The following is a 23041-nucleotide window of genomic DNA, read 5'->3' as shown; positions in this document are numbered from 1 at the left end:
AATATGATTGATTGGATGTATGTGTTGTGATAAGAGCTGTAAGAGTCCCCAATAAAATGATTTTTTAAACAAGAAGAAGAATTTGACTTCCTCTGTAAAGAGCAGGAAGAATAATTCGTGGGTGGAAATGGCATGCAAGTGAATTCATGCTCTAAGAAAAGAAGTTAATCAAGAGTGGTAAATTCCCCAGCAGTGTGGGAGTTTAGGCAGAAGTGAGTAGGGATATCGAAAAGTATTTTCTCCTTGGGGAGGAGGCCAAATTGAAAGTTCATGCGGTCTTTCCAGCCCTGAGATTCTGTCATTGTGGAAAGTCCCACCAAACAATTAGGGCTTCCCTTTCTTCTCTGGAGAATTGCTCCCGCGAGCTGTTACCTTGATTTCTCCCCCATTTGACCCTCTGCTCATATTAGGACAATCTTAATGGACAAACCTTACCTACTTTTGAAGAGTTACAGACACTGGCTGACACATCTGAAAATATCCCCTTCAGGTCTCCAAAAGTCTCGACAAAGTAGTACTTGTCACTTGACCCGGCCATGGCTAACAGCTCCACGGGATTGGCACCAGCAATCCCCACAGCCAGGACAAGAATGCCCTTGTCCCGCAAGGCCCTTGCCGTGGCATTGAGTCTATCGGCATCATGGGATTCCCCATCAGTGATCACAATGAGGACCTGGGGCACCCCCTGGTGTAGGCGGCTGCCATGGACTTCCGTGAACATGTGGTCAGAGAAGCCGAGTGCTTTGGAGGTGTAAGTGTTGCCCCCTATGGGCTGGTCATTCTGGAGCATGGAAATCACATCCCCTTTGGTGTTAAGGGTATCGAGATAAAACAACAGCTCTGGGTTATCAGCGTACTTCAGAGCACCAAACCGGACTCGATTCTTGCCAACATCAGCTTTTTTCACCAAGCCGATCATAAAGTCCTTCATGATGTTGTATTCATCATGGTCAATGCTGCCAGAGCTATCGATCACAAACACAACATCTAGAACTTCAATCCGCTTGCATTCTAAAAGAGAAAGGAAAACCATATGAAGTTGACTTTGGGTATCATGAGAAACTCAAACAGCAAGCAGACCCTTCTAATTTTAAAGCAGTTTTGGGTGCACAGAAAAATTACACAGCAAGTGCAGAAAGTTCCCATATACCATCTCCCCTCCCCCACAGTTTCCATGGGAGGTCTTAAAATTTCCCTAAAAAATTCTCTTCATCAAATAGGGGCATGGGCAAGTGTATTGAAGAAGGCTGATGGTGCTTGGCTATTAGGGAATATAACGTCAGGGGTCACAGAAGCATCAAAGCCCACATAGAAGAAGCACACCAGCCTGTGTGATCACAAGGTGTTGAAGGGATCAGGTATCAAGCATCAAGGAACAAAAATCACATCATTGTGAATGAGGGGCAGTGCAGAGTGGGGACCCAGAGGCTATTGGTGGGCAATTGGACATCCCCTTACAGAAGGGTCGTGGGGAGGAGTTAAGCCATTCAGGGTGCAGTGTAGCAACGATGAAACATACAACATTCCTCTAGTTTTTAAATGCTTCCATCCCTAACTATCATGATCCCAATTCTACATTACAAATCCAGCTAGACCAGAGGATGTACACTGGTACAGATACGAACTGGAAACAAGGGAATCCAGGACAGATGAACCCCTCAGGACCAATGGTGAGAGTACTGATACCGGGAGGATGGAGGGAAGGTGGGGTGGAAAGGGGGAACCATTTGCAAGGATCTACATATAACCTCCTCTCTGGAGGTCAGACAACGTGGGTGAAGGGAGACGTTGGACAGTGTAAGATATGACAAAATGATAATGACTTGTAAATTATCAAGGGTTCATGAGGGAGGGGGAATGGGGAGGGGGGAAATGAGGAGCTGATGCCAGGGGCTCAAGTGGAAAGCAGATGTTTTAAGATTGATGATGGCAACAAATGTGCAAATGTGCTTGACATGATGGATACATGTATGGATTGTACTAAGTGTTGTATGCGCTCCCAACAAAATGATTAAAAAAATTATCTTCATGAGATCATGCTCTACATTAAAATGTTGATTTCCTACATAATCAAGACAGGATATATCCAATCGGACCGACGCTACATAGTAACCCTCAATGAGGTGACCTTGTAGGATAAGGCAGATACGAAACCCACTGCAGTGGGGCATCAGGGTCACCAGGAATAAAAACATCAAGCACTTTTAGAATGGAAAAAAATAAGCATGCACAATTCTGGGGAATTTTTTTGTATCAGTAAATGGATACTTCAACATGCGCTTTCATTTATACACATTTCTCTCTCTCGCTCTCTTTTAAGCCACAGGGGTCATGATATTATTGAGATACATCTTGGGGGAAAAGCTTGAAAGAAATGAATTTGACAACACGATAGCTGTTCGTGATTCTAGGATGGCTGACTTTTCAATGTTATGTTTTCTCATTTTTTGGTTTTCTTGAAACATTATCTATTTTCATTTTTAGACCTTATCATAGACCTAAGCCTCTTTCTCACCTGGACCAACTAAGTTATCTGAGCATGACGCTCTTAGCACTTTCTTAACCCTGGACCAAGGACATGGAACAGTGAAGCAGAAAAGACCCAATTCCTATTGTTGCCTTGTTGCATCCAAAGGCCACAGTGTTCCAAGCTTTATGTCATTTGTTCTAGAGAACTAGAGTCATAAGATGGGTAGTTATTTAGACCTTGAATCCCACATTCTCTCTATGGGTCTTAGAGAGGCATGTTTCAAATATTGACTCATTCATTCCTGAGAAGTGGGACCCTAAGGAGCACCCCCCACACCCCAGAGATTCATCAAATATTCTTTCATTGCCAACCTCTTGCTGACTAGGTGGTAAGGCTGTTCAAAACCCCATACACAATGTAGTCTGCCCCACTGGCTGTAGGCCCCATCAAAGGAACCATAAAGCAAAGCCTTATTCCAGGCTGGTTCCAATAAGAGAGAAGCAATACCTCTGGACCTTCCGATGTCCTGCAAACCCTGGATGGATAATTCAGGGGACTCAGGGTTGGGACCATTCTAGGGGTTCAGACTTGTCCTGGGGTGTATTACCAGGGAATAGCAACCAAGCACACTCTACTCTCAAAATGCTGACCATGATCTCAAAGGTTTCTGGTGTGAGCTGAACATAATCTGAGTAACAATGCTCTTCTCTCCCTTGAAAGTTCATTAAGATCTGTCTCTTGCATGGTCACTTTTCAGAACACCTCTGCCGTCAAACCTTGGGGATCAGATTCTGAATCGGTCCCTTGTATTTGCTGAACTTGTACTTGTTTTATTGCTTCTATTTCTCCAAAGTTCATGGGAAAAGGGTGCAGATTATGCCATGAACTTCCCTTGAAGCATCCATTACTCATCTTTCTGTACTGAATCCCTCCTTTATAGGATTTAATGAATACCCAAGGGTTTTCTAAAATATTCTCTTATTTTACATAAAGATGCCTTTCCTTCAAACTGTAAAATACTTCTGTTGTGAAGGCTGGGCCAAACTCAAGCTACCTTGGGCAGGAGGTTACGTGCCACTATTCCTGAGCTCAGCAACTCACAGGTAGCCCGTGATGCACACGGTACAAAAGGCTGGTTCTCTTTCTTCCACGAGGTGCCAAGTCTGTGGTGTGATTCCATTCCTACAACTCCCCAAGGGATGAGGCTCAAGCCAGTCTCCAGCTCAAACCACCTCCTTGCTGAGCTCCTACCTTTCCCAAGTTCCTTATCCCATCTGAGAACTCTTTCTCAGCAAATCATATCCCTAAACAAGCCCAGACTGACCTTGTGCTTCCAGGGAACCTGGTCTAAGTCCAAGGATGATACCCCTATTATTAAATGGAGAATTGCTCACCCCAATGCTATGTGGATACAGATGGAGAAGGCTCTACGTGTCCCCAGATTGTTCCTTCCCATTAGGCGAGCTGACAGCTCTGCTTAGGAAAGATGCCTTTTACATGCAGGTTAAGTGCCCCAGGATAATTTCTCAATAGATGTGTTTGATGTTCAAGTAGTAGTCTACCCATTCATGAAACAGTGAGTAACATCGGCATCTGGTGTTTGGCTCATGACTCTAGTGAATGACCCCACACCTACCTTCTCGAGGGCTGCATATCCCGAAAACAAGGTCATCTTCAATGCGCTTTAGAATGTCAAAGTTCTCAACATAGAAAACCATCTCCGGCCGCCCGCTGATCTCCTCCAGCTGGGTAACGTTGGAGCCGAATACCCCCACGGAGTAGATAATGGTGCCTGCTTGCCGAAGTGCTGCGGCAGGATCCTTTACTGCGTCATGAGCCTCACCGTCAGTGATGAGGATGAGAAACTTCCTGACGTTGGGCCGGGCCCCCCGGTTGGGGCTGAAATACTGGGACACAAAGGACAAGGCGCTCCCAGTCATCGTGGTTTCTCCGATGTGTGGCATGCGGTCGATCGCGTCTGTGATTTCCCTTGGGGTTGTGAATTTGTTCAGCGGAAACTCCTCCTTGTTGGTGTCGCTGAACTGGACAACACCGATTTGCACCCGGTCGGGGCCGATCTGAGATTTGCTCACCAGGCTTTTCATAAACGTCTTCATTTTGCCAAAGTTCGCAAGCCCTATGCTGCCAGAACTGTCCACCAGAAACATGATGTCGGCTTGCATCTCCTTACAGGCTGCGGAAGAACAGCAGGGATATTTACTCGGGTCAGTGTCATGTCTAAAAGGAGCGAGCAGGCAAAGCACTAACACAGGTGAGTCTAATTCGTAAAGGAAGTGTGTGTGGCCAGGATTGTTAGCAGGTAAATAAAGCATTGGAGGCCATCAAAGTGAGAAAATCGTATTTGTTCCTGAGAGATTCGCTTGAATTGACAACTCAAGGTTTCTTCGCTTTTGCATGATTGTTGTTTGGTGTCAGGGAATTCTTCTATCGTGGGCAGGCTGTTCTGTGCATTGTAGCATATTGTAGAAGGTTAAGCCGCTTAATGCTACAGCCACTGCCATCAAGACAGCAATGGCAAGTATCTCTGGACATTGTCAAATGTCCCCTCAGGGTAAAAATCACCTCGGTCACACACTCTGGATATAGCTCTAGAAGACTTCATACAAATTGTATTTTAAATGATTTAAATAAACCTGGAGTACCCCTCAAGCCTAAAATTATCCGATCATTTTGCCCATGCATCAATCTGAGCAGGGATTTGTGGGGAGAAGTTCTTAGTAAGGGAACCCCAACTATCAGCCACGCTATCAAGAGCCCTTTATATTGTGCAGGGGAGCAAGTACAATTACTAAGGTCCACAGATCTCCACTTACAGCGGGCTATTATTTCTCTAAAACAGCGCTGGGCAGGTGTGAGCAAGTCACAAGGCAAAAACCATTTCTCTTACCTTCTTCAGTACAGATTTCTTGCACAACTTGGTTTCTGATGTCTTTCAAAGAGTCAAAGTCATGCACATAGTACACCCTCTTTTCCTCGCCGGCAATGTCACGCAGCTGCCTTTGGTTGGCCCCCTTGACCCCAATGGCGTGAATGTGGACGTGCTCCTCTCGCAGTCTGTTCGCCGGCTCCACGATGCTGTCTTTGGACCTACCATTTGTCAGGACAATAAGGTGACTGGGCACCTTGCTTCCTCGCTGCTTCCTTGCCTTTTGCAACAGCTTCAGAGTGAAATTCAAGGCCGCGCCTGTGTGTGTATCCCCACCCATCTGCCTAATGTTCTCAATGGCTTTGCCCACGTCGTGTTTGTTTGAGTATTTATTAATCTCAAATTCCAAGTCCCAGGTGTCTGCATACTGCACCGCTCCGACCCGTACTTTGTTGGGGGCGATGTTGAACATCCCCACAACCTCTGACAGGAAGGTCTTCATTTCCTGGAACTCCGCGACCTCGGTGCTCCCTGAGCCATCAATGAGCAGATAGATGTCAGCTTCCTCTGTGTCCACGCAACCTAAAATCGAACAAAATGCAGAGTCTGGCACTTGGGCAAGTGTGGAGAAGGCATGGGAGCAGACAGGAAGAACAACAAGTAGGGATATCTCCAGAAAGATAGGAGTAATTTCTAGGCATAAGTGACAGGCTTAAAGTTGAGGATCTATATATTTGTTGGGACAAATTCATCTTGTCTGACACTTTTATACTATTGGAATAGTTCTCTGTCAAGCATGATGCTAAATCTGTATATACTCAAAATGCTAGAAAGGAAAATGTACAATGTTTAAACATCACTGCTCTCATTCATAAATACTTGTTTAGCAAAAAACATCAAGAGGTGTGTTGTGAAGGGCATTTAACGGAACTTTATGGTCTTGTGAGGTTTATTTCTTGAACAAATGACTTATTCCTCATTCGTGTCGTCACAAAAGTAAACCAGGGACATTTTCAATGGCTGCATGGATGTAGGAGCAATGATGATTTTATAGGACACATGTTATACATGTTTGTCAAAGAATGCATTCAAACAAAACAAAAAGCCTACTGCCATTTAGTCAATTTCAACTCATAGCACCCTGTATGGGGCTTCTGAGACTATAAATGTTTATGGAAGTGGATCTTGAAGTTAGCAACCCAGTGTTTAAATCACAGCAACACCAGGGCTCCTGATATATACACACATATAAATACGTTTGTAGAATTTGTGTCTATCTGAAATATATCAAAATAATTAAAATCGTTTGCTGTCTATCTCTCTCTAAATGCTCAGATACTGGGATGGATTTTTTCATTTCCATAGACTCAGAACAAATCATGACCCCTTGCCCATGGAGTTGGTACAGATTCAGAACAACCCAGCAGGGCAGAGTAGAATGGTCGCGTAGGGTTTCTAAGGCTGTAAATCTTTAAGGAAACAGATTGCCACTGCCTCCTTCCCTAGAGTGGATTTGAACTTAAGCAGTGAAGGGCTTTAACCACTGTGCCACCAGTGTTCCTATCTAAATCATGCTTCCCATTTATCCTGCAAATTGAAATTTGCAGATAAATAAAGAAGAAAAGAGAGAGAGAGCGAAAATTGCCCCCAAAAAACAAGGGAACGTGGGGAGCATGAGAGGCAAAGGAGAAAAAGAAACAGAAAAAAAAAAGGTGAAGAAAGAAGTTACCATACTAGGATCTTCTTGGAGGCATTTGTAAGGAATGATAAATCAGAGCCTCCCAAATTTGGAAGTGAAAAAGTGAAATCCCTTATCTCTATTACAACCCATAAGATGCATATTCCTCCCCCAATTACACATTGTATTATCAAACTAAAGTCAAAAACCAGAGATTCATTTCCCCACCCAGATCACATCCCTTCACCCCTTTGTATATGTAAAACCTGAAAGCCAAAGAAATGAGGGGGCGAGGGGGGATTTTTTCAGATCTTCCATCTTTCTCCCAGTAAAAGGCCTTACCGGATTTCAGAGACACTGTCCTCTCCGAGAGCACGGAGACCGTGTGCGTTATTTGATTGCGCAGCTTCTTCAGAAGCGTCTGGTTGTGGGCGGCCAGGTCGGAGAAGGTTTTCAGCTTGGAGAAGTACAGCTCAGCGGGGTGAGAGGCTATCTTTTCCAACTCGGTGTCGCTGGCCCCCTCGACGCCCATGGTGAAGATGGTCACGCCCTCGCGTCGGAGGTTCACGGCTGCGTCTGTCACGTTGTCTTCCGACGGTCGATGGGTCACCAGCACGGCAATCTGAGGCACCCCCTGGTTCTTCCGACTGCCCTTCTGTACGCTGAACACTTCCTTCCTTAACGTCTTCATGGCAGCTCCGCTGTAGGCCTGCCCCGTCTGGGGAGAGAGGTTCTGGATGTGCTGGAGAACCTCTGACTTATTGGTGCCTGCTCTCAGGGAGCTGATCACCGTTGTCTCGTTGCTGTAGGCCACAAGGCCAACCCGCGTGCACTGCTCCTTGATGTCCAGGGCCGCCACGCTCTCTTCCAGAAAGTCTTTGAGATAGTCAAAGTCCTCCAGGCTGCCGTTCACGGCCACATCCAACAGGAACACCACATCGGCTACAGAGGGGCCTTGGCAAACTGTGCGGGCAAGAAAAGAAGACGCACAGTGTGAACCCGAGGCGCATTAGAAGGCAGGAGGAGCACTCTACCCTTAACGAAAGAAGGGGGCCTACAAAGCGGCGATGACAAGTCTGCGATCAAGAGGGCCTGGGGTCCGCCCCTGCCTTTGGATATAGAGTAGCACTGCTCCACAGGGTTCCTCGTCTGATACCCTCCCTCGTGGCAGCAGAGGAGGAGAGAAGGGGAGTTCTGGGAGCAATCCTTTCCAGGTCTTTCTCTGCAGTCGTTCCGGGTGAGTCTGGACCATCGACTAGTCCAGTGCAAACTATTTGCTCCACCTGGAAGGTTTCTATGAATAGATAACTTCATGTGTCATTTAATTCAACTCGAACTAAGGCGAGCATCCTCTACTAAAGATTGGGGCGTGTACACTGGGAACGCATTGGTTTTTGCTGGCAGCTTCCTGTTCCTTGCCTGGATGATGCTCACAAACTCGTGGCTCTTCTTGTTATTAGAGAAGGGCAAGAGGACAGACAAACACCACCATTTGGAAGTGGAACAGAACCTAGGATGTTAATTCCAAACAGAGTAGTTGGAAGCCAGGTAATGTGGTACAGAAACTCCTTGGGGTCAGGACTCAGAAGACCTGACCCAACTCTGACTTCAAATGTCCCCCTGCTGTCCTCTCTGGACAATAGGGCTTTGGACCATCCCAAGTCGTGTCCAGAGCTCAGGTTCTATGATTAAGTCAGGTGTGTCAGGAGTCAAGCGTTTCATTAGTTGCAACTTTGCCTTTTTAATTTACCTATAATGAAATGTCCAAGCAGCTAAAACCCAGGAAGGTGGCTCAGATGTTAGCTCGGTGGCAGGGAGAAGGTGGCCCTGGATTATAAACAAACAAACAAACAAACAAAACTTGGGCCCAGTGCACAGTGGGAACACACTATAGGTGGCGGATCAAGGCTTGGGCTCATGAGGTATAAAATAGCCACGATTGTTGCTCCTTCCTGAACATAGCTATTTAACTTTCTGATAATTCAGCACGGGAAAAGGGATGTTCCTAGAGTTTCAATTCTCTCCTTATGCTGACTTTTCAAAAGTGCTTTGTCATCTTTCCTACATTCTATCTAAGGTCACCTCCACCACCCATCTGTCAATATGTTGCTATGTTTCTGCAAGCAATGTCTCTGGTATTTCACATGCCAGCAGGGTCACCCAGGGTGAAGAAGTTTTCCACAGACTAAGACATATTAGGAAGAAGAAAGATGTAAACCACTTATGAAAAATTATCCACCAAAAACCATATGATTAGCAGCAGAACAGAGTCTGATAGAGTGCTGAATGGTAAGTCCTTTCATCTTTGAATCACTAAGAAAATACAACTCAGGAAGACTTGCATCCTCCAGCGTCAATGTGGATGAGCTAGATGAAGCTTCAGGACCTTCATCTAGTCTTGGGGTGTGACTCAAGTGGAGAAGAAACAGCTGCAAGCATCCATTAATGGGCAGACTGTGGAATGAATGAAATATGAATCTAGGGATATTGGGAGTGCTTGAAATGAAATGGCGCATCACGGTCCTTAGAGAAGGCATTGGTGAGCTGACCTGGGCCACTTTGAGCAGGACAATCATATGGTTTACTATGCTGCAAACGACCAATGATGAACAATGGCATCTCTTGCATCAAGAACATTTAAAAGAATGAGGAACTCATGCCAGGGGCTTAGGTGGAGAGCAAATGTTTTGAGAATGATGAGGGTAATGAATGTACAAATGTGCTTTACACAATTGATGTCTGTATGGATTGTGATAAGAGTTGTATGAGACCCTAATATAACGATTAAAAAAAAGAACATTTAAAAGAAAATGTCAAGATCTGTCTCGAAGGTCAACACTCTCAGTGATAGGATAATAGCCCTATGACTACAAGAAAGACCAGGTCATAGCACAATTGTCCAGATTTATGTACCAGCGACTACAGCCACTGGTGAAGAAATTAACTAATTCTACCAACATCTTCAGTCTTAAATGGATCAAACATGATAAATTAAAAATCACTAGTGATTGCAATGAAGAAGTTGGAAACAAAGAGGAAGGGGCAGTCATTGGAAAATATGACCTTGGTGCTAGAAATGACACTGGAGATTGCAGGATGGAATTTTGCAAGATCAATTACTTCTCATTGGGAATACCTTTTTGAAACCACCTAAATAGTGTCTATTCATATGGAAGTCACCAGATTTAATACACAGGAATCAGGTCGACTAGATCTGTGGAAATAGAGGAAGGAAAGCTTGTAAATCATCCAAAACAAGGTCAGGGGCTGAACGTGAAACAGGTCTCTATTGCTCCTATGAAACTTTAGATTGAAGCAGAATAAAAGTAAGGCAGGTCCACGAGAGCCAAAATTTGACCTAGAGCACAAACAACCTCAATTTAGAGTTCATCTCGAGAATAGATTTGACACATTGAAAACTAGTGATGAAAGCCAGAGGAGTTGTGGGATGACATGAAGACATTGTACACGAAGAAAGCAAGAGATCATTCAAAAGACAGGACAGAAAGAAAAGACCTGCGTGATGTCAGAAGAGGTTCTGAAACTTGCTTTTATGTACAGGAGCTAAAGCTCCTGGAAGAGATGATGACTTGAAAGAACTGAACAGAAAATGTCAAAGGGCAGTTGGAGAAGATGTAGCATTATAACGAAATATGCTAAGACGTGGTGTGAGGAAACCAAAAGCTCAGCCTTCCTCAAGCCGAACAACTGAAAGAAAACCCACGCTCCAAGGTAAAATATTGAAGGATTCTGTGGGCCAAATATTGAATGATATAAGAAGAATCAAAATAATATGGAAGGAGTATACAGTCACTGTACCTAAAAGAACTTATTTCAAGAGGTAGCATGTGACCAGGAATTGTTGGTATTGAAAGAAGTTCAATGCCTGCACTGAAGACATAAGTGAAAAAAAAAAAAGATTCTGGGAATTGAAATATTTCAATAAATGAAGCATTTGAGCACTGGCTTGTGTATGCCAAGAAATTTGGAAGACTGCTATCTGGCCAACCAGCTGAAAGAGAGCCATGTTGGTGTCCATTCAAAGAAACATAATTCAACAGAATGTGGAAATTACCAAAAAATAGATTTAACATCCACATAAGTAAATTTTCGCTGCACATAACTCAACAACAGTTGCAGCAGTACTTTGACAGTGAGCTGCCAGATATTCAAACTGGATTCAGAAGAGGATGTGGCCTGAAGAATAACATTGCTGCTGTCAGATAGAATTTGGCTGGAAGCAGAGACTATTAGAACGATGTTTTCTTGACTACACAAAGGCATTCGACCCGTGAACTGTAACAAATTATGGACAATGTTGCGAGGAATGGTGATTCCAGAACATGTAATTGTACACGTTTATAAGCTGTACATAGGTCGATCAAGAGGGAGTCATTCACGCAGACCCAGGGGATATCTGATGGTTTAAAATCAGGAGAGGTGCGTGTCAGGGTTGTATCCTTTCACTACACTTATTTAATCTGTGTGCTGAGTGAATAATCTGAGAAACTGCACTATATGACAAAGAACAGGATGCCAGGATTAGAGGAAGGCTCATTAACAAACTGTGATATATAGATGATACAACCTTGTAGGTTGAAGTTGAAGAGGACTTGAAACACTTACTAATGAAGATCAAACAACATAGTATTCAGTACAGATTTCACCTTTATGTGAAGAAATCAAAAATCTTCATAACTGAACCAATAAACACCATAATAAATTTAGGAAAAGTTGAAGTCAAGGATTTCAGTTTGCTTGGGCACACAATGAATGCTCATGCAAGCAGCTGTCAGGAAATCAAACGACACATTGCAATGACCAAATCTCCCCAAGAACTCTACAAAGCATTAAAAAGGAAAGCGGTCACTAAGGGACTAAAGTGTCCTGACTCGAGCCATGGTATTTCCAATCATCTCATCTACGTGGGAAAGTTGGTCAATGATCAGGGAGGAATTGATGCATCTGAATTGTGGTGTTGGTGAAGAAGATCGAGTGAACCATAGAATGCTGGAAGAGCAAAGACATCTCTGTTCGGAGAATAGCCAGAATGTTCCTGAGAAGTAGGGATGACAAGATTCTTGTCTCACATGCTTTAGATATGTTCCCAGGAAGAACGAGTCCCTGGAGAAGGTACAGCGTGCTAACAAAGAAGACAACGCAGTGCAGGATGACTCACAATAAGATGGACGACTCACAATAAGATACAACACAGGCTCCAAGAGCGCAACCATTGTGGGAATGATGCAGGACCCAGTAGCATTCTCTTTGGCTGGACACAGGGTGTCTCTGAGCTAGAACTGACTCAACACTGCCGGCAAGCATCATCAACAAGCCCACCTTCTACAGGGACAGGATCAACGACTCCTTCCTTGTACTGAGTTACATCCTTGATGATCTGCGTCATGTTTTGGGAAAACGTGCTGAGGTCTCTGACGGTCCGCAGACGGAAATGAAACTGAGACGTGGCCATGGCCTTCAGGTCGTCCTCTGAGGCTTGCTGCATCCCTACAGGGACAATTCGCACGCCATCGTTCCGTAGGGCATTTGCAGCCTCTTCCACGTCATCCTCAGACTTGGCAGAAACCAGGACCACCAAAATGGGGGGAAACTCCTTCTTGTCTCTCCCATTTGTGGGTGTCGAGAAATAGGTCCTGTGAGCCTCCTGAAGGGCGTTTCCTAGCCGCAGGGGCCCGCCAAGGAACTTCAAGTTCTTCTTGAGGTGGTTCAACATGGGGTTCTTGCCCTTGAAGGTGTCTAGTTGGAATTCATTGTGCAGCTTGTCGCTATACTGGGCCAGGGCCACCCGGTACTTGTTAGCATCTAAGGGGAGACTGCTGATCATTTTGTTGATGAACACTTTCATAAGTGGGAAGGACTTTGCTCCCAGGTGATCAGAACTGTCCACCAGAAAAACAACATCTGCATACTCAGGGCCTGCAAAATCATAGCAAACACACACAATCAAACTTTAAAAGTGACTGCCTTATTTAATGCCCACTACATTCTTTTATTTCCTTATGCCTTTCCAAATGGATAGAGCTACTCACCCAAAATGGCAAATTCTCCAAGAATAAGGAATTACTTATTTCTTGAATATATTCATTTATTATAACCCCTCTCATTTGAACTAATCACAAAATGAAGCATAACTTGCATAAAGAATCAGCTAATTGGTAAATTCAGGGAGGTAAAAAATCATAGGGATTTATATCTTTGGTAGAGAATTTCCTGTTGTACATTTTTTAGCTTTCAGAATTTTATCTCAATTTATGGCAACAGGAAAAAAATTAATTGAGAAGTAAATTGCTTTGAATTTGTTTGAAAGGTGAAATTTGAAAGACAGCTTGTCATTATGACTGTCATATAAGCAAAATAGCAATGGTCTAATCAATTTGCAAATATATTAGTTTTATATTTCAAGGTATTAAAGGGAGGTTTAAAAATGTCTAAACATCTTGAATATATGAGTTTGCCTTCATTATTTTATTTTAAAGTTGTTTATAGCATTTTTGATAAATAATAAGAATGAACATTACAATTGGTAAATGCATCCTCACATATGTCAGCTATGATGAAAACTGATATGTCTTGGACTAGAAAAGGGATTAAGGTTTTAGTTTCCATGAAAGTATGATTTTCATATATGAACAAAAATTTTGTGAAATTTTAAAGTTTTATTTAGTGCGAGGCTCAATGTTACGTCTCTAGAAGTCATTCCATAAAGCTATGGAATGAGAATGTGAATCATTGGGCTCAAGCACTAACTGCATTTTCAGATACTTCTGACTCTGAATTAAGCAATAACTGGAGGAAGAACATTGCTTCTTTTTTAAAAAAAAGCTTAATATTAGCCTCAGTGAGGCAACAAAAAAGACTTTTCCAAGGAAAAGCCTAATTGATCTGTTTAGAAAACTAGTTGCCAAGAACAAAGTCTTTGAGGAAGCTGTAAAAGCCAGTATAGGTAGCCCGGGACATGGAATAATGAGGTGATAAAGGTTGTAATGGCTGGGCCCCGATTTTGACTTTAAATCTAAGGCACATAAAAAGCCACGAAACAGCAGAGTAGAAACTTGAGATTTAATTTCTGTCCTGGATGAATGCACTTTCCTTACAATAAACAGACACCCAGTTTAAATTGGCGTAAATGCTGGGCATTTAACCAAATGGGCACAAATGGATTAGGAAGAGATATTCCAGATTTTCCAGGATGGAACCTAATCTTAAGGGATGAACTTTTCATTCACTCTCCCAAAAAGCCTAAAGGGGTTGAAACTGAGAACAGGATGACATTTTTTTCCATCCATTTACTGTTAGCACAGAAATATGCCCAGGAACAAATGACCTCCAGAGGAACATAGGTGACATCAAAAAAGAAATGGCATCACCACCAGCCCAATAATCCCAAACCAAACAGAACAGCACAATAAGACTCTCGCACACAATCTATTTTTCACAATGAAAGTTAGGAATACTAATTATTTCCATGTTTGTTTGTTTGTTTTTCCTTACCAGAGTCCTGGTTCATAGAAACATGGGAACAAATTATTAGGAGGAGCACAATCAGCAGCATTTTCAAATTATGACCTGGAAAGTCTCCAACTTTAAATCTGAAAAGGCAAAAACATAAACATCTAAAATAATTGTGGTTATTTGAGCATGAGAATTTGTACACATATCAGCACACAAAATTATGTAATAAATTGGGTGCAACTGAGGACAAAGGATTTCCGAGGTTCTCTTAATCTCTAACCTATGAAATGTCTTAGGGAAAAGATAAATCAATATTTATAATCATAAGTTCTTATGTTGGTCCCTATTTTCTATAAGAACATGAGATTTGGGATCCTCAGTAGAGGTAGCCAGGTGCATTTTTGTGCTCCCGTGAATCATTTTCCTTGTACCCTATTGTCACTTTTTCTACTCATTCCCCATTCTGGTTCATGGCTGAGCCCTATTTTCTTTCTTCTGAGAGGCATGGATTGAATAGCATCCATTAAGTTCCTGGACAAATGGAGTAATAACAGTAATTTTGTATTAATGGAAGAACCTCAGATTATTTTTTCTGTAACATCAGGGGAAATGGTGACTAACCCAAAGGGGACGTGAACATTCCTTGAGTCAGGGTCCTTATTTTCCAAGTAATCGATATGAACAAATGATTATGGAGTTCATCGATTTAAAATAGCTATCAAGCTTTATTTAGTGGCTTACTTATGTATTGACTTAGAGAGGCTCTGTGAAGGGTCAGATTTACCTTTTCTGGTTTATTCTCTAGATAAATGCCAGCCTGGGGTCTTGCAGAGTTACCTGATTGGAAGGACACCCTCAATTTGGACTTTGTGTGGCTCGCTGCCTGGTTTCTTCTGGACCCTGGAGCCCCTCTTTCCTTCCAGGAAGGTGCTGCCTCAGCACGGGACTGACAGCATCTTGTCAGGAAGGCAGAGCCCTCACGGTTCTGAATGGAATTTTTGCTCTCTTATATGAACTCAGTGATGACTTCTAGTCCTTAAATGCAGACATACCTTGTCTGATCGTGCTTTGCCTTATTGCATGCCTCAGGTAGGTTTGTTTTTGACCCCCTTGCTTTGAGCAGGATCTTACAGCATGTGCTCCCTTTGTGTGTCTGGGTCACATTTGGACAATTCTCACCATATTTCAACCACCGGTTCAAAGCACATCCAACGGATCCCTTCAGAGTGCGATCACAAAGAGAATGCACTTGGAAACCAACATGTGTATGCCTTGCTTTACCTGGACACCGGCTCCATTGGGGTGGTCAGGAGCCAAACACACAACATCCTGAGGTATGCTTGTAAATGAAAGTGATGGGAGTTAGCTGGGGCTGACTTGCCCCTTGAAACATAAAAAAAAATATTGCCTTTGACTCTCTTATTAATTGGTGCATGGAAACAGAAAACAGAGACTTCTGCTCAGTCTCTCTAGTTCAGGTTGCTCTTAGATTTTCAGAGTCTCCTTCACCTTCTTGGCCTTGTGCTTCTGCCTACATTGCATGTGTCATCACGTGTCAAACTTGACATCACACCCACACACACACACACACACTCACACACACACACAAACACACACAAATCATGTACACCAAGTGAGTTCGAGAGGCTTCAAACAGTTCATGGGAAAATTCCATTAACTTTAATTCCATCTTCTCATGAATTTTTGCAGCCCCATGTAAAAATTCTTCACTTGAAGGGAGATGACTGTGAGAGAAATCTAGCAGAGAGATTACAGACCAAGTCCAGAGCCTCTTCTCTTGCTGCCACCTGTTTCTCTCCTTCTCCCTTTTCTGCTCTCCCCTGAAGGATCCCAGGCAGTCCAGCTGGTGTTTCTGACCTTGCAGAAACTTTTCAGCAACTCTCTCTTGAGCTTTGTGCTGGTCTTCATGGACGTTGTTGGTGCTTGTGGCGGTGACTTGAGGAAGAATGGACGTGAACTTTTCCCCTGAATCCTTCTCAAAATATCTTTCCAAAGAGGAAGTGTGTTCCTCATGGGACAAATTTATATAAGCCACAAACCAATTTTTTAATTCAACCTCATTATGATTATTTTGTCAATTATTTGTAGCCTTAATTTAATAGTTCCATCTAATTAAGCTCATCCCCTTTCTTAATCCTGTTACACAGAAATGACTGGCTGGAGAAAGGAGGAAACTTGAGAACATTATTTAGTAGGAAATCTTCATGTTGCACAATGAATATTAAAGGCTAGATGTCAAAGGAACTCTACTGGTGCCAATGGTTAAACGTTCAATCATATGAAGGTTGGTGCTTTGAACCTCCGGAGTGGCTTTCCAGATGAAAAATCTGGCAATCTGTTCCCTCAAAGGTTATAGCCAAGAAAACTTTAGAGGGATGTTCATTCATTGTTGGGGCTGGTAAGTCCCAAGTCCATGCATAGGTGACAGGCTGAAGGTTTCTGTTGGCTCACATGGTTGCAGAAGCAGATGATGAGAAGTAAGCAATATTGAGAGAAAGAATACGTTTTGCAAGAATATCCATTCATGTACTGAAGGCAGCTCATACCCCCAAAGAAACTCCCCTTTCCTGAGTGCTCACATCAAATCATAAAACAGAAAATATTTACATAATAAAAATAATCAACTAAGCAAAAAGAAAAAAACAAAAACAAAAACAGAAAGTGATTACATTGTGTTTGCCAAACCACTGAGAATCATGACACAGCCAAGTTGATAGTTAACATTAAATATCACTGTGCATCCCCCGTCAACCTAGTATCTATATGCATTTCCTTAATCAATGCATAATCTCTAAATAAAATAAATATTCACATATTCATACACATACATATGTACATACTCATATACATCTATAAGGGAGCTTTCATAAGTGTGTGGGAAAAGTCCATGATCTTTTAGTTTAATTTACACACACACACACACACCCCAAAATATGGAAGAAATATTCCTAACAATTATAATCATTTTTTCTGTGATATGTCACTCACCATCACAGGACTCAAGACTCACAAACATTAGTGCACACAAAGCTAATTAACGCATTGTGTGTGATGGGGACAAGAACTCCCTCCTATAGTCTGTATGTTGTTCTGCTACCCGATATGACCAGGAATTTAATACTTAAATTTAAAAGAGATCCGATCACCTGGAGACATAGGAAGAGAGAATAAAGAAGGTATTTATTTAGTCAATATACATATTTAAAATTCATTCCATCTTAATTTAACAGCAGTGAGATTGATTGCCTTTCATTAGAGAAAAACACACTCCAAAGTACAGGTCTCTTGAATCTGAAACTCGATGTACACCATTCATTCTGAAGCAGGCAAGTAGAGACTAATACATCTGTTTTAGAAGTTTAAAAACAATCTGGATCTCTGTAAACTTTCTGTTGAAAAGGTAGCATGCTTCTAATTAAAACCACAGCTGGAAAATAAACCCAGTCTCCCCAATCCTTGGCTTCAAATCCAGAATGTGTAGATTTTGTGCAACACCTCCCTTGAGACTATTGGAAACCAGAGTTCCAGGGAAACTTCTGCCCTGCGACAGCCAATTCCTCATCTTGGCTGTATCCTGTCCTCCAAATGAAATCAAGCATCCAAGATGAATACAAAAGAAACTTCAGCAGAATTAATATAAATGCAATTTCTATCCTTTATAATAAGGCATGCCAGATTCATCATTTCTCAAGTACTGATTTTATTTTTCTTCAGAAACTATATTGTTAAGAAACAGCATTGGGTCTTTGCCACAAAGTTGAAGAAAAAAGCTTATTGACTTATTTAACTCCTGATCTTTTCCCTAATTTCCCTTCTTCAAGCCATTTTCCTTCTCAGAAATCAAAATATAGAAAACAATACTCAGTCAGAATTAAATGTTAAAATGTTTCAGATTAGCCCTTTGACACAACCAAACCCAAAACCAGACTCACTGCCATCGGGTCAATTCTGACTCACGGTGAGCCTATTCAGGCACACATACGTCAACAAAGATAAGGGAAACACAATGCACAGCCACGCATTGCCCAGGCAAGCTTTGGTTGCAGTGACACATTTTTCCCCAATAGCACGAGGATGTTTACATTGATCATATTTGAACAATGTCATCCAGGTGACCTTACTACTGCCCTACGTTGAAGAAGCTCACCCAAAGTCTCTTGACTTAAAGTACGCTCTGTCCCTAAGCAGTTGTGTGACCTCAAACTATGACTTGACTCCCCTACATTCCTCATCTGAAGCACAAGGGGTTAGTCTCCCTAAATCTGAGCAACCCCACCTTCGAACAGGTCATGCATCTGACAATCACAGTGGGAAATATCTGCATCACAATATGTATCCCTAGAAATTAGGGAGGAGCCCTGGTGGTTTGATGGTGATGCATATGGTTGCTAGCCTAAAGGCTGGCAATTGGAATCCATCGACTGCTCTGCAGGGAAAAGGCCTGGCAAACTGCGTTCGCAAAGATCCCTCCATCCTCATCCCTACAAAATCTCCCCCCTGCCCTAAATTAACTGACATTGAGTCGATTCCAACTCACAGCTACCCTCTAGGACTGTGTAGAACTGCCCCTGTGGATTTCTGAGCCTGTACATCATGATAGGAGTAGAAAGCTTCATCTTAACTCTATGGGACTTCAATCCTGTCCTATAGGGTTGCTATGAAGGGGAATCACACAACAGTAGAAACCAGTGGAAAAGAACTAGCAAAAACAACAAGAGCCCAAAACATAAACAGGCATTTCATAGAAACCAAAACACATATAGGTACTAAGCATGAAGAAATGTGCACACTCACGTGTGATCAAGGATTTCGATATCATATGACATTCATTCAACTGGCAACAATGTCACATCTGATAAAATTAAGTATTGGAGCGATGTGGATCTCATCTATAAGATGGGCGTTTAAATGGGTGCCACCACTTTGGAAAACAGTTGCCGTTGTGCCATCAAATGGAACACTCTCATGCCCTATGACCAGGCAATTGTCCTAGGAAATTCTTGCACATACATACCAAGAGGTAAGTTCAAGAAGGTCTATAGCAGCACCTATCACAATAGCGCAAGTCTGGAAATAATCCAAGGAGTTATTTTTGAAGAATGCCCAAACAAACAAACAAACAAAAAAACTGAAAACCAAACTCACTGCTATGGAGGCCATTCGAACTCCGAGCCACCCTGTAGGATAGTCTGGAAGTGCCCTGTGGGCTTCCGAGACTGAAACTTTGTGTAGGAGTAGAAAGCCTCCTCTCTCTCCTATTGATAACTAAGACAAGGTACAATGGTGTTTTATGTACCAATCAACCTAATTAACTACAACTAGATGCAAAGAGAGGAGCCCTGGTGTTGTTGTTGGAGAAGTATTGGATGGCCTACTGCAATGTTATCAGTTCAAAACCGTCAGCTGCTCCTTGGGATAAAGGGGATGTTATCTACTCCTATAAAGACTTAGAGCCTTGGAAACCCGAGGCAGGGTCACTATGAATTGAAATTGACTAGATGATCACACATTCAGATGAAACTATATGAATGAATATTAGCAATGTAAGGAGTGACGAAGTTAAGTCCCAGAAAATTATGCACAGAATAAACACTTTATTTTTCTAGTTTTAAAAACAACTAAAAGTAAGTTATATACTTTTAAAGGAATGTCAGTGTCATAAAATTGGGTTTTAAAGATCCAAGGAAATCATAAACACAAGATTCAGGATAATGGCCAATAGAATGTGAGAGTCTGGGGAATGAGATTGGAAAGAAACTCATTATAGATATTAACATTCTAGTTTGTATGTGGGTAGGAGACTCATAGATTTATTACATTATTAATAAATAAACAAACAAATAGGTCTTAGAAGGACCAGTGGATAAGAGTGGATAAATGAACTAATGGTTGGGATTCATTCAGTTTTCTGTATCACAAAACCAGCAAATGTATTTTATTTTAATTAAAAATTTTAATGACATTGTTCACAGACAATGTTCTACATTCTACTTTGGTGAGCAGTGGTTGGAGTCATGTGAAGCCTCTTTGTGCTCAGAGGAAAAAAGATTGATGAAAATTGAAGACTCATGGAAATAATTTGTCCAATAGACTAGTGGACCATGTGAACCTTGGTCTCCATGACCATGAAACCAGAAGAACTAGATGGTTCCCACCTACCACTGCCAATTGCTCTGAAATCGATAGAAGGTCCTCGATAGAGTGAGAGAAAAATGTGGAACAAAACTCAAAATCATCAAAGATACCAGGCTTACTAGTCCAATTGAAGTTGGTGGGTCCCCCAAACTATAGACTTTAGTGACCCTTCAGGTCTGGCACTGAACTTACCCATTGGGCAGTATTTTCAGGCAGTAGAGACGGGTCTACAAGGAGAAGCAGTAACACTCGTGAGATGTGAACACCTTAAAATAATCAATCATTTGACATCAAAAGAGCAGCATTAGCCAAGAACAAAGTTCAGAAGGCCTGGGGGGACACCAGGAGGAAGCGGGGTACGTGCTAGCACACTAAGATAAACGAAGGCTGTAGAAATTGTGGAATGGAACACCGGCGATCTGCTCTGTAAGCCTCACCCAATTGACAGTAGCAATTTAAAAATTAATCAAGCCGAAGTAGAGGAAAGAAAAATATTGGGCAATCAAGACTGGAATCTGCCAAAAGATTGTGAGTAACAGCAATTGCAATAGTTATACGATAGTGTCTTGACCATTGGTGTGTGGCCAACGTGGTGCCTGAAGCTTCCAGAGCTGGCCTCCAGACTTCCAACAGGGCAGCGTTCCACACACACACACACACACACACACACACACACACACACACACACATTCCTCTTGGCTAGAATGGAGATGACCATGAAGCCACATGCTAAGATGGTGAGCCATGCTCTCGCTGGGTCCCTGAGAGACTGTAATTTGTTTAGTGAAAGCAGTAGTCATCTAACTTTCTATGGCCTGTCTGTCAGGAAGCAGTGAAGAGTTCATTTTCTATAATGGCAGTGTCAACCACACCAACACCACTTCTCCGGATGATGGTGGCGCAGCATGAGACACAATGGCTAGGAAGTACACATGAGCCAACTTTTGAGAGAGGCCCAGGGTGAGTGTAATGAATTCCCGAGGCAAGAGGACCATCATGTCCCAAAGATGACTTGGCAAACCTTAACACAGAGCCCAAACTCCGATTACACTATTACCCCCTAGACAGTTCCCAACCTTGACGTTCATATAGATTTGTATAAGATTAATCTTGGCTCTGTATGTTTCCAAGGCCTTTCATACCACCTCCCTGAATCTTGAGAGAACCCTGTGAAGTAGGTCTCCCTAACCCACTGCCATCAAGTAGATTCTGACTTAGAGTGACATACTCTCGCATGACCCCTATGGATTTTCAAGACTGTCCAGCTTTATGGGAATAGAGAGCCTCATCTTTCTCCCATGAAGCAAATTGTTGATCTTGCGGTTAGTCGCCCAACAGGGAACCCAGTATACCACCAGGGCTCCGAAGCGAGGTTGGTGGGATCTGAGGTGAAACACATTTGGGCGTTTCCCCAGGTGGCAGCCCACTCTGGCCCCTGTGCTCTCTCCACTCCTTCAACATGCATTCTTTGAGCTCTGATGAAGCAGGAATTTAATCTCACATGTTGGAGTGTGCCAGAGAGCTTAGCTTACATTTGTAATTATTTTCTTTTTGTTAGAAATCATTTCATTGATGTGTCCTCTTTCTCAATGAAAGGACACCGGCTGCTGTAAATCTCCACTGGTAACAACGGGTTCCAGCTAGGATGGTGACCCTCCTCTCGGAGCCGCGGTCTCTCTGCATTTGGCTAGAGCAACAAGAGGGCAGCCATACTGACCCCATTCACAAAAGCCAACAATGACATCAGCTAGTCAGACATCTGGCCGGCCATGCCCAGAAGGACTACAGAAGTAATGAAATACATTGAGTCATTGATAAAATATTTATCATTGCAGCCAAATCAAAATTATGCATGGCTTAGTGTAGGAGAAGGCAGGAGCTAGACCTAACAGGCTCTCTTTCATATCCTCACCACTAAATCAAGAGCAATGTTCACCAAATGTCCATTATTTCTTGACCTATGTTTTAGGAACTTTCAGGGGCAGGTGGGAGGGAAGGTAACGAAAGAGATTCAGGCACAAGGTAGTATTTTGAGGTTTGAACGGTAATTTTGTCAGCTCAAGTACTAGGTGCTTGTGGAAACATAGTTTTCCTGTGCTTTGTACAAACAGAGTAAAGGTAACTTGTAAGATCCCTGGCTTTCCTGAGCAGAGGCATGGAGCACAATGTGTGGGTTCATTCTTGGGACCAATAAGAACAGGCGCTCACACTTACTGAGCACTTACTCTGAGCCGGCACTGTTCTATGGAGTGTGTTTACTTATCTCAGCAACCCAGTCAGTATTAACACGATCAGACTCACATTACAGATAAAAAGACTGAGTCAAGGGTTTTTAACTTGCCAGAAATGTACAAATTGATCGATGTGGAATCAGCTG

General features: G+C 42.6%; 1 protein-coding gene across 3 annotated transcripts in view; it reads right to left on the bottom strand.

The window, feature by feature from the left end:
* Positions 1-23041, bottom strand: part of COL6A6 (collagen type VI alpha 6 chain) — a 161617-nt gene that overhangs the window by 116753 nt on the left and 21823 nt on the right. For all 3 annotated transcript variants that reach the window (XM_075547205.1, XM_075547207.1, XM_075547206.1), the window contains exons 2-7: positions 14548-14645; positions 12376-12972; positions 7378-7998; positions 5379-5939; positions 4107-4664; positions 436-1011 (exon numbers count right to left, since the gene is read on the bottom strand). In XM_075547205.1, the coding sequence (XP_075403320.1) occupies positions 436-1011; positions 4107-4664; positions 5379-5939; positions 7378-7998; positions 12376-12972; positions 14548-14608 (2974 nt within the window). In that variant the 5' untranslated portion in view covers positions 14609-14645. The remainder of the gene's footprint in view (positions 1-435; positions 1012-4106; positions 4665-5378; positions 5940-7377; positions 7999-12375; positions 12973-14547; positions 14646-23041) is intronic.

Source organism: Tenrec ecaudatus, chromosome 4 (genome assembly GCF_050624435.1).
Source record: "Tenrec ecaudatus isolate mTenEca1 chromosome 4, mTenEca1.hap1, whole genome shotgun sequence".
NCBI classification, from domain to species: domain Eukaryota; kingdom Metazoa; phylum Chordata; class Mammalia; order Afrosoricida; family Tenrecidae; genus Tenrec; species Tenrec ecaudatus.
This window is presented reverse-complemented; position numbering and strand designations above follow the sequence as displayed.